This window comes from Equus asinus, chromosome 13, assembly GCF_041296235.1.
Source record: "Equus asinus isolate D_3611 breed Donkey chromosome 13, EquAss-T2T_v2, whole genome shotgun sequence".
Taxonomy (NCBI): Eukaryota; Metazoa; Chordata; class Mammalia; order Perissodactyla; family Equidae; genus Equus; species Equus asinus.
The window spans coordinates 3603092-3620933 of record NC_091802.1 but is presented as its reverse complement, the minus strand read 5'-3'; the positions used below and the strand labels follow the sequence as shown (position 1 = coordinate 3620933).

General features: G+C 37.1%; 1 protein-coding gene across 4 annotated transcripts in view; it reads left to right on the top strand.

The window, feature by feature from the left end:
* The window catches only part of ULK2 (unc-51 like autophagy activating kinase 2), an 87194-nt gene that overhangs the window by 5514 nt on the left and 63838 nt on the right, over window positions 1–17842 (top strand). For all 4 annotated transcript variants that reach the window (XM_070482297.1, XM_070482296.1, XM_044746171.2 and 1 more), the window contains exons 4-9: window positions 7313–7345; window positions 7648–7684; window positions 12528–12701; window positions 13568–13641; window positions 15251–15352; window positions 16439–16497. In XM_070482297.1, coding sequence (XP_070338398.1) covers window positions 7313–7345; window positions 7648–7684; window positions 12528–12701; window positions 13568–13641; window positions 15251–15352; window positions 16439–16497 — 479 coding nt within the window. The remainder of the gene's footprint in view (window positions 1–7312; window positions 7346–7647; window positions 7685–12527; window positions 12702–13567; window positions 13642–15250; window positions 15353–16438; window positions 16498–17842) is intronic.

Genomic DNA, 17842 nt, shown 5'->3' with positions numbered 1-17842 from the left:
GTAATGATGGTGGTCCCATAATATCAGTACCTTATAGCCTAGGTGTGTGGTAGACTATACCATCTAGGTTTGTGTTAGTACATTCTATATGATGTTCCCACAATGACAGAATTGCCTAACGACGCGTTTCTCAGAACGTATCCCTCTGGTTAAGTGATGCATGACTGTGTAGGTACAGTTGATTAAATCATTGGCCATTGGTGGTTGAAACTGAACCTCTAGATCGTTTCCCCTCTCCAGAGGTCAGCAGGTAGGACTGAAAGTTGCAACCCCCTAATCATATGGTTGTTACCCTGGGAACCAGCACCTGTCCTTAGGTGACCTGGGGACTTTCAGAAAGTGACTTCATTAACATAGCAAAAGACCTTTATCACTCTCATTGCTTAGGAAATTCCAAAATTTTAGCTTTGTGCCAGGAACAGGGGCATAGACCAAATATATATTTCTTATTATAAATCACAACCTCACGTATGTATTCTGAATATTTTTGAAATCTTTAGTGTGATTAGCATTATTGAGATAGAGATTAAGGAAAAAGTTTTTCTGCAAACTTATGTTGGTTTGTGTCAGTTCAGTACACTAGGACTGGCTTTCGTAGATTGTTTTTGCATCTCTGAGTTTTTTCGAGCATGATCTAAGAGGAAGGGTCCTGGATGGGAATAAGGAAAGCTGGGCATAGAGTACTATTTCTATATCAAGCTCAATTTAGGAAGTCGAGCAAGCCACTTCTTGTCCTTTTTACCACCACCCCCTCAGTAAAGTGCGGGTGATAATCCGACCCTGTTTACTCTTGGGATAATATGAGGTTATTTAGTACGAGGTAACCCCCTGGGGGGGGCTTAGTCTTAGGACTGCAGGAGAGTGGTGTTTCTTTCTTCTTTTTCTGTGAGATAACCTGTAGCAGTTGCCAGAGGGGTAGAGAAAGAATTAGGGAAAGTAGCAGAGAAATGTGAAGTATGGATATAGGAGACAGGAATTTTTCCTTCAATCTTTCTCTTGCTATTTACTTAATTCTTTTGTTAATTTGTATTTCTCGAGTTCTGCTTCTTTGAATTCTGCTGGAGAGAACCATCTACTCATGCTGACTTTTTAAATTCACTTTATCTTTATTATTTTTTAAATTACAAAAGTAATAGGCCCTCAGTAGAAAAACAGTTCAAGTGGTCTAACAGTATAAAAAGTAAAAAAGAGAGACCCTCTTTTGAGAACTCTGTTTCCTTTTTCCAGAAGAAACCACTGTTGTGTGCTTCAAGACTTTTTTTTTTTTTAATTTTTATTGAGTTGATGATGGTTTACAACCTTGTGAAATTTCACTTATACATTATTGTCTGTCAGTCGTGTTGTAGGTGCACCACTTCACCCTTTGTGCCCACCTCCCCCGCCCTTCCCTTGGTAGCCACTAATCTGTTCTCTTTGTCCACAAGTTTAACTTCCACTTGTGAGTGGAGTCATACAGAGATTGTCTTTCTCTGTCTGGCTTATTTCACTTAACATAATACCCTCAAGGTCCATCCATGTTGTTGTGAATGGGGTAATTTTATCCTTTTTGAATGGCTGAGTAGTATGCCATTGTATATATACACCATATCTTCTTTCTCCAATCATCAGTTGATGGGCACTTCGGTTGCTTCCATGTCTTGGCTATTGTGAATAATGCTGCAAGGAACATAGGGGTGCATGGGACTTTTGGAATTGCTGACTTCAAGTTCTTTGGATAGATACCCAGCAGTGGGATGGCTGGATCGTATGGTATCTCTATTTTTAATTTTTTGAGAAATCTCCATACTGTTTTCCATAGTAGTGGCTGCACCAGTTTGCATTCCCACCAGCAGTGTATGAGAGTTCCTTTTTCTCCACAACCTCTCCACCATTTGTTACTTTTTGTTTTGGTTAATTTTGACATTCTAATGGGTGTAAGGTGATATCTTAGTGTAATTTTGATTTGCATTTCCCTGATGATCAGTGATGATGAGCATCTTTTCATGTGCCTATTGGCCGTCCATGTATCTTCTTTGGAGAATGTCTGTTCATGTCTCCTGCCCATTTTTTGATCGGGTTGTTTGATTTTTTGTTGTTGAGTTGTGTGAGTTCTTTACATATTACAGAGATTAACCCTTTGTCGGATATATGACTTGCAAATATTCTTTCCCAATTAGTGGGTTGTTTTTTTGTTTCAATCCTATTTTCCCTTGTCTTGAAGAAGCTCTTTAGTCTGATGAAGTCCCATTTGTTTATTCTTTCTATTGTTTCCCTTGTCTGGGAAGACATGGTATCCGAAAAGATCCTTTTAATACTGATGTCAAAGAGTGTACTGCCTATATTAAGACTTGCTTATTTTTTTAATGCATATGTTCACATATGCATGCACTCAACCTATTTGGAAAACAAAAGCACTTTTTTGTTTTAATTGACCCTATATTGAGGACATCTTTTCAACTCAGGACATCCTCATTGCCTTTTTTTTTTTCTGAGGAAGATTAGCCCTGAGCTAACATCTTGCCAATCTTTGTCCTTTTTTGCTTGAGGAAGATTAGCCCTGAGCTAACATCTGTGCCAGTCTTCCTCTATTTTGTATGTGGGTTGCGGCCACAGCATGGCTGATGAGTGGTGTAGGTCTGTGCCTGGGATCTGAACCTGTGAACCAGGGCCACTGAAGCGGAATGTGCCAAACTGAACCACTAGGTCATGGGGCCAGCTCTCTCCTCATTACTTTCATAGTAATGCCTTCTTGATTTAAGAGGCTAGTAGAAGCAATAAAAATGGCTTGTTGTGGTTTCTCCTTTGGATCCTCTTTTACCGTTTCTCCTTGTTGAAATGGATCTTGCAAGGGGCAATTCCTAGGAGAGGAATTTCTGGATCATAGGGGATAGTAGACCCAGTTTTAGTAGATACTGCCAGTGTAATTGATACCAAACCTCTTAATCTCAAGTTTGCATGCCCGATGCACAGTAAACCAATCACTGAGACATTGGTGCTTGGATATGGGGAAAGGTTTATTTGACTTGGCCAAAACAAGGTGGGAGCATAGGTTCTCTCAAATCTGCCTTAAGGAGAAGAAGGCAAGAGGGTTTTATACTGCTAAGGGGCTTGGCAGGAAGAGCTTTGGAGAAACAAAAGGGTCACTCCCAATAAGCCTCTGGGCAATCTGACTTCAGGGAATATGGCAGCTAGGACTGGTCATCCGGGTGGTTGCAAAACAAGCTCACAAATCCTCGGGACTCCTGAGTCACCCCCAAGGTTAAACAAGAAAACACTAAATCGACAAGATTCATCTATGTCTGTGTTGGGAACAAGGCTGAAAGGCAATCACATTCTTTTTTTTTTTGTGTGGGGGGGAAGATTAGCCCTGAGCTAACATCTGCTGCCAATCTTCCTCTTTTTGCTGAGGAAGACTGGCCTTGAGCTAATATCTGTGCCCATCTTCCTCTACTTTTTTATATGTGGGATGCTTGCCACAGCATGGCTTGACAAGTGATGTGTAGGTCTGCACCCGGGATCCGAACTGGTGAAGCCCGGGCTGCCAGAGCAGAACATGTGAACTTAACTGCTGCGCCACTGGGCCAGCTCCGCCATCATGTTCTTATTGAACATCTACAGTAATCCTCAGGTACATGGCTTTGTATTTATTTCTGCTCCCACTAAGTGTTTGACAGTTCTAGTTGCTCCACATCCTTGCCAGCACTTGGGCAATTTTAGCCATTCTGATGTGGTATCTTACAATATTAATTAGCATTTTCCTGATGACTACTGATTTGGGCACCTTTTGTAAGTTTATTAGTCATTTAAATATCTTCTTTTTGAAATACCTATGGAAGTCTCTTGCCTGTTTTTCCACTGGGTCATCTTTTTGTTATTAATTTGTTGGAATTCTTTATATATTGTGGATATGAGTCCTTTGCCAGATATATGTGTTGTAAATGACTTACCCATACTGTGACTCACCTTTTTACTGTCTTATTGGTTTATTTTGTTGAACAGAAATTCTTAATTTTAATATAGTCCAGTTTATTCTTTCTTCCTTCTATATTTAGTGCTTTTATAGCATATGTAGGAAAACTTTGCTTACCCTAGGGTTATGAAGATATTTGCCTAGGTTTTTTCCCAGAGTCTTTATCGTTTTGTCTTTACATTTAGCTTCATAATCTACCTGGAATTGATATGTATATGTGGTGTGAAGTAGATCCATTACTTTCCCAGGTGGGCAGCTGCTGGGCCCGTTTACTGAGCAGGCACACCTTTCCCTTTGGTACCGGGGTGTCTGCTTTGTCCTAACTTAACGACTACGTGTGTGTAGGACTGTTTCTAGATGCTCTCTTCTGTCCTCTTAGCCTTTACCCCACTGTCTTTCTTACTGTGGTTTTGTAGTAAGTTCTGATATTTAGGAGTATGTCTTCCAACTTTTATTTTCCTTTTTTCAGATTATATTTAGTTATTGGCCTTTTGCATTTCCACATAAATTTTAGAATCAACTTGTCAATTTCCATACACACACACACACACACAGACACAGACACACATAGACACAGCAGACACACACAGACACAGACACAACCTCCTTGGATTTTGATTGGGATTACACTGAAACTTAAGGAGAATTTCTTTGTGGAAAGGTTTTAAATTATAATTCAATTTCTTTAATGCATAAGAGCCTTTTCAAATTTTCTGTTTCTTGTCAGTTTTAGTAAGTTATAGTTTCCGTCAAATTTTTTTTAATTTGTTTATTTCATCTAAATTTCCATGTACTGGCATAGAGCTCATAATAATAATATCCTCTTTTTTTTTCCTTTGAGATTTGATTTTTATCTTAGTTATTAAGGAATTTGAGTAGGGAAATGGTAAAATGAGATTCATTTTGTTTAACTTTGTTGATGGAAGTGCTGGGGAATAGTTGAGAATGAGAGTTTCTTTATATTAGGAAAGGAGGATAAATATGTGTTATGCTTTGGAAACCCCATAGTGGTCTGGCTTACAGGTTATATTGGCCTCACTTCTCAGCCTTTCTGACCCTACGGTTATCTTTTCAAGTTCCTCCCTGGTACTCCAGTACCATTTGAGTTTCAGTGTGTCTATAGATGACTTGACAGATTTTGCTAAAAAAATGAACCGTTTTTCTCTTTCCTTCTGCCGACTGTCTTCTGACTCTTGCAGCTACTCATGCTGCAGATTAGTTAAGCGCTTCTTTTAAAAGATGTGCACTGTTTTGTAAAGGGATCTTTAAGAAACAGGGTGTTCATGAGAGAGAATGATTGAACCTGTGGAGATTTTCATTGTTTTAAATGTGGGCAGAAGAAGGTTTGCATGAGAAGTTAAGGATGTTAAACTATTTCTGTCTTATTTATTATTTATTGAATGGGTGAATGAATGAATGAATGGGGAAAACTCAGTGGTTATGTATACCCCCCAAATTGTGAATACCAAAATGGGACTTGGACTTCTTCATTCTGAGTAAACAAAAGTTCTTTGTGGCTGTTTAGCCTCCCCTCAGGAATTCCTGGTGCTCTTTTCTCTTCAGTGGTTAGGGTGTGGTGCCATTAAATGATTAAACAATACTGATTGGGGATAATATTTTTGTACTTGATACTAGAGAAGAAGAGTTTATCGAAAGTTATCATGTTTAAGGATTTCTCAGTACTTTTAGAGATGGTAGGATAGTTTGGTCTGGATTTGATCAGGTTTTGTGATTAAGACTAGTTCACAATGGAGATGCTTGAACTCTTAGAAATATATTTTTCTTTTTATTTATGATAAAAGGAAATAAATATTTATTTCTTACAGACTTGAGCCTCTAGCCTGCTGGGAGCTGACTGTTCTCTGCCTCCTTCCTAACGTATTAGGGGAGTGCTCTTAGGGACGCCAGGCGTCCGCTTCAGGCTTGCAGCCTGCCTGTCCGTGTGTGTGATCCTGCTTGGGCAGGACTGTGGCTCCTTGTTCCTTGGCAGAGAGCACCAGGCATTGCCGTTCTCCTGAACCTCCATATACCTCTGGGAAGGGGGTCAAAGAATTGGTCCTGATGTATTTTAATTTTTTTATCTAGTCCTCTGGAGAAATAAGTGATGTAAGTCATCCTAAGTCACTGAATTCTTGCAGGACATAATTTAATTCAGGTCTTGACTTGTGGCCTCCCGAACCTTGGTGAATGTGGTGAAACCACTTGTGTGGCAGCCCCTTGTAATGCTCCGCATTGCACTCAAGTGCTTTAAACTACCTGTGGTGAGGCACAGGTTTTTATTGCTAATCTGTGTGAAGTGACACTTTTAGAAAATCCTATAAAGATGAATTATTATAAAAGTGAAATAAAAAAGGCCCTACAAAGAGATGTCCGAGGTTCAGCAGATACAAAATTACTTTGTTAACTTACTTTAACCTTTTAAAATTCTTACTCTGAATTTCTGTAATGCTCTCATTGTGAGCCAGTACCAAATAATTGGCTGACTAGCACTGGTCCTTGAATCACCCTCTGAGGATTGCTGCCCCGGACCGGCCCCGTTTCTGCCCTACCCCTCCTTTTGTTTTCCCATGAGCACTCTATTCTTGAATTTAGGATCTTGGTGAAGCGAAGTACTACTTGGAAGGGCTATCTCTTGAATCACATTTGGGCACTGGCTCCAGTTAAACTGAAGGGAAGTCCACTTTAAAATTTAATTAACATTATGAAAATTATTATTGAAGAATCAGCTAATCAGTGTTTGAATTACTTACCCAAGCAACAGACCTGGAGCTATATGAATTTTGGAAGACTTGGTAAAAATTTCTCGAATCATTCCCTTAAAATCAGTCTCTTACCAAAACATATGATGAAATGTCTTCCCTTTGCCAACAATTGCCAGATAATGTGATTGCCTCCAAATAAACATAAAAACCAGAAAGAAAAAAAGCATTCTAGACCGTATGTTCCAGAAATCAGGTTGTGCATTCAGCATTCTGGGGAGGAGTCTCAGGGTGCTCTAAATCATGAACTTTTTAAAGTGGAAGTGCTTCTCTGAGGACCAGAGAATTCTTCCCTTTTTTCACAAGTGGTAAATTTACCGTAACCATAACCAAAAGGTGACTCTTTCTTTAGTTCTGTTAATGAACAGAATTTAACTTCTTGATCACTACGTTAATGTCATCAAAACTTTATTTGGCTTTGAAGCTGAGATGCTTAAATCATTGTGTTGGGGATTTTAAATTTCACTTACTAATGGATTTTGTGATTTCATTTTACTTGTTTAATAATGAACAAGTGTAGTATTTTTATTAGCTATCATTATTTTAAAATTTGTGCTTAATTTTTTCTCTAATCTAAATGATATTTAGTATGTTTACTTTTCAGGAATTACCCAACTCTGTCTTCCTGGTGATGGAGGTAGGTAGTATACAAGCTTCTGTTTAATGTATTCCAAATTCCTTTGGATTAATATGTATGTACTTTAAAATTGACAGTAGATTTATTATTTGAAATTTTGAATTAATAAAATTGATTCTGTGATTTAGAGTTTACTTCATAAAGAACATAAAATTAAAAAATTTTTATTGTGTAATTTTTATAAATGTTTTTCAGACCAGATTTACATATATACAAATTTTTAATTAAAATTAACTGATAGTATATTGAATTAATCTTGAATTGGTGTCCTTATTTTCATTACTTTTTCTTTTATATGTCAGTATTGCAATGGTGGAGACTTGGCAGATTATTTGCAAGGTAATTTTTTGTATGTGTCAATGTTCAATAAAGATCGTACTATAGTCTGTTTAATCCTGAGAGTTACTTGTGAAATATGCTACCCCTGTTTTCTGCACTTGTATAGGAACTTTCAATAAATATTTGTGTATTTGTTTAATTGTGGTCACTTTGCTGACTAACTATTGTTTGTTGTGATTTTGTTCCTAAACTTTAAGTACTTACTTTAGATATGCGTCTCTTTCAGTGTGTTTGAGAAAAAACCAAATAGAATTTCTGTTCTTCAGAAGACTCGACTGGGTTCCCTTCAGTGAAACGTTAATCCCTTTCATGTCTTTCAAAAAAAAAAAAATCATAATGGAAGAATATATCCAAGAATGTATTTATTAATGTGAATGTTTCTTGTAAATTAAAAAAAGGTGTTATTAAGGATTAAAGGTAACATTGAAATTATTTTGTGGCACAGAGATAAGATTTTAGTACTAAAATCTAGTACTTAGATCTTAGATCGTGCTTGAAATTCTGAATCCAAAATGTGTACTTTTGGGATAATAAGCATTTGGATCAAATTGTGTCCCTCAAAAATGTTTTTTTTTTTTTTTTTAATGATGTTAGGTGAGACCAGCATCTACTTATTCAGCCCTTAAAGGTGCAAGGGAAATATGTAAAAAGATATAAAAGGTTCATAATTCACCTATAAATAGATTCTGCCAATTGATGGTAATAACATGAAGGCATCAATAAATATACCCACAAAGGGTATGGACAGTTTACAAGAGAGAAACATATTAAAAATGTTCAATTTCACCTAGTAATCAGAGAGTGCAATTAAAAATTAGATTTAAAAAATCTTTAAAATATAAAATATTGCTGACATCAAAAGCTGTGTGGAGAATGATGGTGCTATAACTCCTCCCCCCAATTAAAAAACAAATGGTAAGTACGCTTGAAGCTCCCTGTAAGCCATTCTGTAGTCCCACTCCTGTCCTTCCTGCTTAGAGACAATTGTTATCCTGAATTTGGTTGTTTGTTCCATGTGTGTTTTGTATTTTTCCCAACTGAGATTCTTTTTAAAAAAAATGTCAATTTGGTAAAAAAACATGTTCAAAATGTCATTTATTAGTAGATAGAAAGCAGTGAGACAGGTACTTTTGCTCACTACTGGTGGAAAGGAGTTGAAGCCAGAAGATACCTTGCTTCTGCCTTCTTGTCAGTCTCTGAACCCTTGAGTTCCTCAGAATCTAGACGTTTGTTCTTAGTGATCCAGATAAAGGCATCTTTCCACTGGGGTCAGATTGAGTGGCACCTTAGCCCTTTAGAGCCCTCGGTAAGAGTATCAGTTACCTTCACTGACAGAAGTCCTCTATTTGCTGATATAGGCAGTATTACTGGTATGGCAAATTGAAGTTGGCTTTGACAGCAGGTTGTTTTTTTTTTTAAAGATTGGCACCTGAGCTAACATCTGTTGCCCATCTTTTTTTTCTTCTTCTCCCAAAAGCCCCCCAGTGCATAGTTGTATATTGTAGTTGTAGGTCCTTCTGGTTGTGCTGTGTGGGCCGTCACCGTCACCTCAGCATGGCCTGATGAGTGGTGCCACGTCTGTGCCCAGGATCTGAATAAGCAAAACCCTGGGCTGCCAAAGTGAAGCACACAAACTTAATCACTTGGCCACGGGGCTGGCCCTGACAGTGTTTTGTCTATGATGTTGAATTCTGTATTTGATCTTCCAGGGCATAGTGTTAGATTTGGAGACCAAAGGGTGAAGCTTAGCTGAACGCTAGAGTCAGACAGGCAAGCTGGTTTGCAGCAGTTTGACTGTTTGCATTGCTTAATTGCTCTGTGATTTTGGTCCACTTATTTAACCTCTCCCTTGTCCCTGTCTGCCACAGTCCTTAAGGGAATCCCTTGTATTTTGAAAATACTTGAAAAGATATATAAAATAAATTTGGTTCTCAAGGAATAGTCTAGAGCTATACCGTCCAGTATGGTAGCCACTGACCACATGGGGCTGTTGAGCTCTTGAAATGTGGCTAGTCTGAAGTGAGATGTGCTGTTATGTAAAATTACACATTGGATTTTGAACATTTAATAAGAAGAAAAGAATGATTATATCTCATTAAGTTTTTTATATTGATTGCAAGTTGAAATGATAATATTTTGGATGTATTAGGTAAATATATATTTTTAATTTCACCTGTTTCTTTTCACTTTTTAAAATGTGGCTGCTAGAAATTTTAATATGTGGCTCATGTTATATTTCTATGGGAGAGAAAATCTGGAATGTCTAAAAAGTCTAGAAGATCAAATGCCATTATATCACAACACTTATTTAGTCCTTTTATTTGCTTTAACAAATAAGGTGCCTTACACATTTTCAAAAGATAGAAAACAAATTCTATCAATTGCAAGTTTAAAATAAAGCAAATTCTAAATTAATTGGTAAGTTGTGCTTAAACATTTATTCTAGCAGAATACGTTAAGTGTGGCAGCTATGGCTGAATCTACTCTCTCAGGGCTAACTTGCTTAATTCGTTCATTTGAAAGACTTTTGATGTTGACAATGCCTTTAAAATATTAAGTTTTTAATGGGAATTTCAGTTTATGGGATTGTGTCGAGAAATGCACATCCATGTTCATAGAAATATGTGAATTTTTACTACAGTTTGTGCCCAGAAACAGCCTAAACTAGATCATTAATTTTTTCCCCATGGGAACAGTGTTAGAATTTGGACTCTGAATCAAATAAATTTTAAGTATATTCAGTAGTGTGTCATGGGGCAAAGATACAAGTTCTAAGCAGCTGTCATTTAAAGTAGCAAAATTTTTCTAAGCCCTAGAATGAAAACGTAAATGAATGAAATGGGAAAAAACCATACTATTTATTTTAGCTGTTGCAATGTAATTTAAGTAAAACACGTTACAAAAATAAAGCTCTAGTTGTTGATTTGACGCACCCAGTAGTATGCAGTAATTTATGTGTTGCCATCTGTGAGAAAGTAGATCTCCAAATTTAAACTGTTCATCTCCAAGGGCTGAGACTATGAAAGATTTCACTTTTTATGTGTTTTAGAGTTTGTTTGTTTTTTTTTTAACAGTCAGCATCGGGAAAACAATCCCAAAGAATTAAAAAAAGGGGATAGATTAAGAACAGCCCTCACAGAAGACAGTATTTGATGATTTTTAAACTATGGGGATTTGTTTTTTTCCCCTAAAGATTGGCACCTGAGCTAACAACTGTTGCCAATCTTCTTCTTTTTTCTTTTCCTGCTTTTTTGTCCCCAAATCCCCCCAGTACATAGTTGTATATTTTAGTTGTGGGTCCTTCTAGTTGTGGTATGTGAGATGCCACCTCAACATGGCCTAATGAGTGGTGCCATGTCCACGCCCAGGATCCGTACTGGCGAAACCCTGGGCCTCTGAAGCAGAGCGCGCAAACTTAACCACTCCGCCAGGGGCCAGCCCCCCTGGGGATTTGTTTTATTTGAAAATGTTAAGGACATAAAATGTCACTTAGATGTTGTTAAAATGATTTTAAAATCCTGATATTTCACTTGTTCCCAGTTTTTTTTTTTTAAGATTTTATTTTTCCTTTTTCTCCCAAAGCTCCCCAGTACATAGTTGTGTATTTTTAGTTGTGGGTCCTTCTAGTTGTGGCATGTGGGACGCCACCTCAGCATGGCTTGATGATCGGTGCTATGTCTGCACACAGGATTCAAACTGGCGAAACCCTGGGCCGCTGGAGCGGAGCTCGAACTTAACCACTCGGCCACAGGGCCGGTCTCTATCTTTCTTAATCTTAATTGTATATGGAAAGATTGTATAGAACATATTCTAGAGTTGTATGTGCACGAGTATATTCACAAAGGATTTAGATAGGGTCATGGATATTAAATCCTTGATGTAGATTCTGGGAATTACACTTGTGACTTTTAGATCCCTTACAATGAAAAGTTGATGTTTGTGTGCTGACTACAGTTTGAGTACTTACTATGTGCGAGGACTTTTTCTAAAGTCTTCATTATTAAATGTGCTATCTTGTTTGATGGTCACAACCACCCCACGTGGTTAGTCTGTTTTCAGCTTTTTATAGACGAGAACTGGGCACAGAGAGATTATCTTCCAGGGTCCCACAGTAAGTAGGTGGAGGTGCTGGGATTTGAACAAAGGCAGCCTGTTAACCATTACACACTCCAGCATACATATAGAAACACTGCAGTATTTACTGAATAATGACTACCTTCAAATAATATTCACACTACTTTATAGTAGTAAAAACAGGTTAAAACATTTTTTAAAGGTGTCTTTAGTTATGAAAGATGCTATGGTGGGAAAGGGGTGTTGGGCAGCAGGGGAGATTAAAAGAGACAGATGTGGGAACACAGATCTCTGGAAGGTCCAAGTGGCAGTCATGTCCCAAGTCTCCATTCAAGAATTTCACCTTTTTAAAATTTGTGCTCAGGCAATGCTTCGAATTAAACATGGACAGTGATCCTAGATATCGACCCATGTGAAGGGGAGCTTGCTTGTTGGCTTGTAGAGGAGACTCATGTTTGTTGAGCACCTGCTGTGTCCACAGTAATGTGGCACCTTCAGCAGTAAAAATGGGACAGGAAAAACAAGAACGGATACCAGTGGAAAGAAAAGGTCAAATGTAAATCAGTTCTCTTGACAACAGACTGATTAAAATTTTTGAAATATCTGATATCTCTTAGACTTAAATTGTTAAGGTAAAAAAATGAAAAATGTGAATCCCAGTCTCTTATTCCCTTTATATTCTTCTTTACAACTCAATTCTGATGATGGAATATGCAGACGAAGTTTGATTTTGTGTGCTTAAATCTTTATGTGACTCCTTTTCTACCAGCTAAAGGAACTCTGAGTGAAGATACTATCAGAGTGTTTCTGCATCAGATTGCAGCTGCCATGCGAATTCTGCACAGCAAAGGAATAATCCATAGGGATCTGAAACCACAGAACATCTTGCTGTCTTATGCCAGTCGCAGAAAGTCAAGTGTCAGTGGTATTCGCATCAAAATAGGTAAATGTCCTGTATTTCATGCAAAGAACATTTTTGAGACACACTGTTTTCAGATAGTTTTGCTTCAGCTCTAATAAATGATAGATTTTGTTGATGCACTTTTGAAATTTTTATTGCATTCAGTGAGGTGCATTCAGATATGTGAACTCATTACATTATTGGCAGCATATGCTAAATTTCAGAGAGGGCCAAGGGGCCCATGTTAGGAACTCTAGTATGAGCCACAGCAGTATATCTTGCTTCTTCTCATCAGAGGGAAGCTGATGTGTTATGGTTGCTGGCAGCAAATTAATAACCCTGATTCTTTACAGCTCATGGGATTTTAACATAAGGGATCTAAGAGACTATTTAGTTCAGTTTATTTATTTGGCAGGTTTTTTAGCACTTGTGTATCTCAAAATTATTCGAAGCAGTTTGTAATGCTAGATTTTTTTTAAAGTTTTTCTCTTGGTGGTTAGAAAAATAAATTTTTAACAGTATTTTAAGAAATTTCTGATATATAGATTACATCTGTTATGTGGAGGAAGACAAAAACAGTTCAAATTCTATACCTGTAGTGATATTTAATGAGAGCTGTATTAATGAATCATTTATTATAATTAGCATTTTCTCTTGCAGAGCTTGATGCTCCCTCCTTGGTTAAAAAACTGGCAGAGCAGTGACTTGTACAATTGGTGATTACTACTGTTTCTTAGCTCGTCAAATCGAAGTAGCTACTTTTTTCTTGGGTGGAGAGTCTTATTCAATAAGCTGTTAATTTCTTGACAATTCATTTGTGCCCTCTTGTGTCTTGAAGAATTATATGATCTATGTTAAGTGTGAGCAAAGGTATCATTTGTTTTTCTCCTTTTTATTTTGTGAAATAGCGGATTTTGGTTTTGCTCGTTACCTACATAGTAACATGATGGCTGCAACTCTGTGTGGGTCCCCAATGTACATGGTGAGTGAGTGTTTGCGTCCTTGTGTGTTTACAGCACAGCACCATAAGCATTAGAATTTAAGTAGAATCTTGTTTCCAAGTAAGATGTGGTTTATATATAGTCTGAATTGTTATAATATTACTAACGTTAATTATATTACCAATATTGCTATAATACAGACCTGTCTTTTGCTTTAGCATAGTGGACTGTAAAAGTCAGTCATCTTTGCCTGTTGGTTTTTATTTTTTTAAAAAATTGGTTACTATGGTAGAAATCCCCTATTAGATTAAACTGAAAATAAAGATTGGTGAAGTGTGGTCATGCTATACTTGTTGTTTAATCTTAGGACTACTTAAAAAAAAAAACTTTTGGGGGCACCTCGTCAGCTATAGGATATCTCATCTTTTGCATGTCGTCTCACTTGACAAGATCCCTATTTTGTAGAAGTTTTTTTAATCAGCGTCACACTAAAGTTGAAAAAAATCTTAGTTTTCCTCTTTATCCTTTCATATGGATATTGTCATGTCTGATAGAGTGAGGCAATGAAACTTCTGAACTAATGTGAAGTACTAAGCCAGGAAATGCTGTAATTCTGGAACTTCAGAATCCAGCAAAGTAAATAAATGTGCCTATTTCACTTCTAAGTTTAAAATGGATTTATGTTCATTTAGGATTTCCTCTAATCTAAAATCAACTTTGAGATTAAGGGAACTGGTAATCAAAGTTCAAGAAAAAAATTTTGCATTATATTTACTTTCTGGATTGTACTTTTACTGCTTATATAATAAATTTTATAATTTAAAAATTATTTTGCACTTCTTGAGTATGAAATTAGTTAAGCCTTGAACTACTAGCCTTGAGGATAGAGAGTATGCTTTGGCTGATTATTAAAGGAAATTGAGTCAATAAGAATTTACTAGGGACAATAAATAAAAGAGGAAAATAAAATTTCCACTTTTATCTCAAAGTATATTTGACATTTCTATGTAGTGTTTCTCCTGATTGACGGTATTTTTAAAAAGCAACGTCTGATGAGAGGTGGGAAAATAGCTGTAACAAAGCAGTGGAGAAATGCCTTTGCTTTTAAGACCATTTTTATTGTGTTTTTATCACTTAAATGACAGGAAAAAAGGGGAATAATAATGCAAACACTTGTGTACCTACCATCCAAATTCAACAAAGTCAGCATTTTGCCATCTTTGCCTTAATCATTTTTTTTAGAAACAAAATATTTCAGAGACAGTCCCAGTCCCTTTTGTACTTCTCTCTTTTCTCATTTCCCCCTCTCCTACTGCAGAAGTAACCTCTATCCTGTAATTGGTGTGTATTTTTCTTTATTACTATTTTAATACTCACGTGTATTTTATGTGTCCATAATAATATATAGAAATGTTTGTTTCTGCAAGTTGCTTCTTTTTGTGCAACATTGTTTTTGAGATTTATCAGTAAATCTCAATGTAAAAGTGTGGTCCTGTATTCATTGCAGTATCATTTGATTAGGGAAATATCATAATGCATTGCTTTTATTTAAGTAGTTTTGTTAGGAGTGTGACCTTTTCCAGCTAACTAATATATGCATGTTAATTATGTAAATAACATGATGCATGTCTTGAATTTTTTTATCCCCAGGCTCCTGAGGTTATTATGTCTCAACATTATGATGCTAAGGCAGACTTGTGGAGCATAGGAACAGTGATATATCAGTGCCTAGTTGGAAAACCACCTTTTCAGGTAGCCTGATTTTTTCTTATGTGCTCAGTTTTGGGATCTTCTCCTTTTGCACTTGCCTTTGACTTATAAAATGGGGAATGCTTTGGAAGCAGCATTTTTGGTTCCTTTGTGACTTACTTTGATTTTGTTACAGGCAAACACTGCTGTAGTACTAGTGAGCCAGAGCATCTTTTGCTTTTTTATCTGCTTTCCCTTGGTAGCTGGACTGGGCATGAAGCCTGTGATATGTTTTCCAGACTAGTGAAAACTAGCAAGGGTTGGGGCTAGCAGCCTGCTGGGAAATGGGTATGAAAAGGTGTTAGGGCTTCCTGCTTAACCTGGTTTTGGGGTCCTGAAATCCAAGTGAGGAGTAGAGCTGGTCTGAAAGGTCACTGGAAGCTGTATCTCCAGCTCTCTATGCCTGTCACTGCTGAGTGAGAGGGAGTTAATGGTTTAGGCTTTACGGAAATTACTTGGGGTGGGTCTCGCTCTCTTCCTCTCCCGTAACGTCTTGTCAAAAAGAAGCCATCCAGAATATAACCATGACGATTCCTCTTGAGTTCATATTTCCCGGTAACAAAGAGGTTTTTTGAATCTGAAAACTGGAACAAAGTGAAATTATTTGCACAAGATGATATTAAAAATCAGTGCCACCACCAGGTTAAACACTTAATTTCCCAGTCTAGTTTGTATGTAGAGGCAGCTGCCCTGATTCAGCAGCTCTTATTGTGAGGGTACTAACTGTTGCTATGGAGTGACTGAAAAGTAGCAGTGTTCTTAATTCTCTTCTTGAATCCCTTGACAGTCCTAAGGTAAGATATACCCTGACTTTACACAATAAAAATGTACCTGTTGGGTAGGCCACATAATCTCCAGAATAGTGGTGCCTAAGTTTCAGAGAGTCTGACCTCAGAAAAGATACGTTATGCCCAGATATGGAGAATTTGCATGTGATTTCAGAGGTTATATAAGTTCCTGGTGCCCATCTGTGTCCTGCAGCAAGGCATGACTTTCAAGTTCAGAATCTGTGAGCATTGATCATATGATTTGGAATTTTTGCCCCTGTTGTTTAGGAAATTAAACCTTTTTTTTTTTTTTTTTAAACAGGCCAATAGCCCTCAAGACCTGAGGATGTTTTATGAAAAAAACAGGAGCTTAATGCCTAGGTATGTGTTTTGATTGCACTGGGTTTTTGCTATTGATGAATACAGTGTTGTTTATTTGAACTCTGTGTTTTATGTATTTGCATTATTGAATCTTTTTTCAATTGATAGTAATGAGAGCATTTATTAGGATAAAAATTCACAGGGGCTGGCCCCGTGGCGGAGTGGTTAAGTTCACGCGCTCTGCTGCAGGCGGCCCAGGGTTTCGTCGGTTTGAATCCTGGGTGTGGACATGGCACCGCTCATCGAGCCACACTGAGGCGGCGTCCCACATGCCACAACTAAGAATATACAACTATGTACCGGTGGGCTTTGGGGAGACAAAGGAAAAAAAATACAAATCTAAAAAAATAAATAAATAAATAAAAACCCAGGAAATTAAAAAATTATTAGCTCAGCATAGGTGCCTGTGTAGTGTTGCACCATTTTCTTTCTTTTTTAAAATGTTAAGTGTATTAAAAGAAAAAACTACAGAAGTTATATGTGTTCTTTGAGGGGAGGGAGATGAAAACAAAACGTGTGTAAAGTACAAAGTAAATTCTCCCTAGGCCTTCCCCAACCCTAAAGGAAAACAAGAGTTTGCCGTGTATCTTTGGAAATCTTTTTTTTTTCAAGTTCTTTTTACACGTTTGAGTACTTGTTTGTGTTTGTATTTACACACACATATAGTTCAATACAAATTACATCATACTTTGCAAATTGTTCTGCAACTGTATTTTTACTCTGCAGTATAGCATAGAGGTTGTTCTGCAATAGTATGTAGAGAACTACTGCATTCTTTTAAATGGCTACATAGAGTCCCATGGTTAGAGGTATAGTATTTTGTTTAATCGGATCCCTGTTTTCATTTTTTGGTTACTACAAACAGGCTTTAGTGAAGAGAGAGAGAGAGAGTGTGTGTGTGTGTGTGTGTGTGTGTGTGTGTACACATTTGTGCATTTCTTTAGGATGGACTCCTAGAAATGGAATTGTTGAACCAAAAAGTATGCTCTCCAGGTTGGCCATCCTATTGATACAGCAGCATGAGAGAGTGCTCCTTTCCTCATATTTCACCAATGTGGGATGTTATCAGACTTGATGTCTCACAAATAGGGGAGGATCAATTAGTTATTAATTTAATGTGCATTATTCTCTTTATTATTGAGGTTGGTTCTTTTTTATTTGTTTAATGTCCTTTTGTAGTTTTTATTCTGTGAATTGTACATTCTGATTACTTACTCATTTTTCTAATGCCTTGTTTGTCTTTTTCTTACTGCATCTCAGGAAGCTGTGTTATTTCTCACTTGCATTTATTTAAGCTCTGCCCCTTTCCAGACAGGATTGGAGGTGGCTCTTTTTCCAGTAGAGA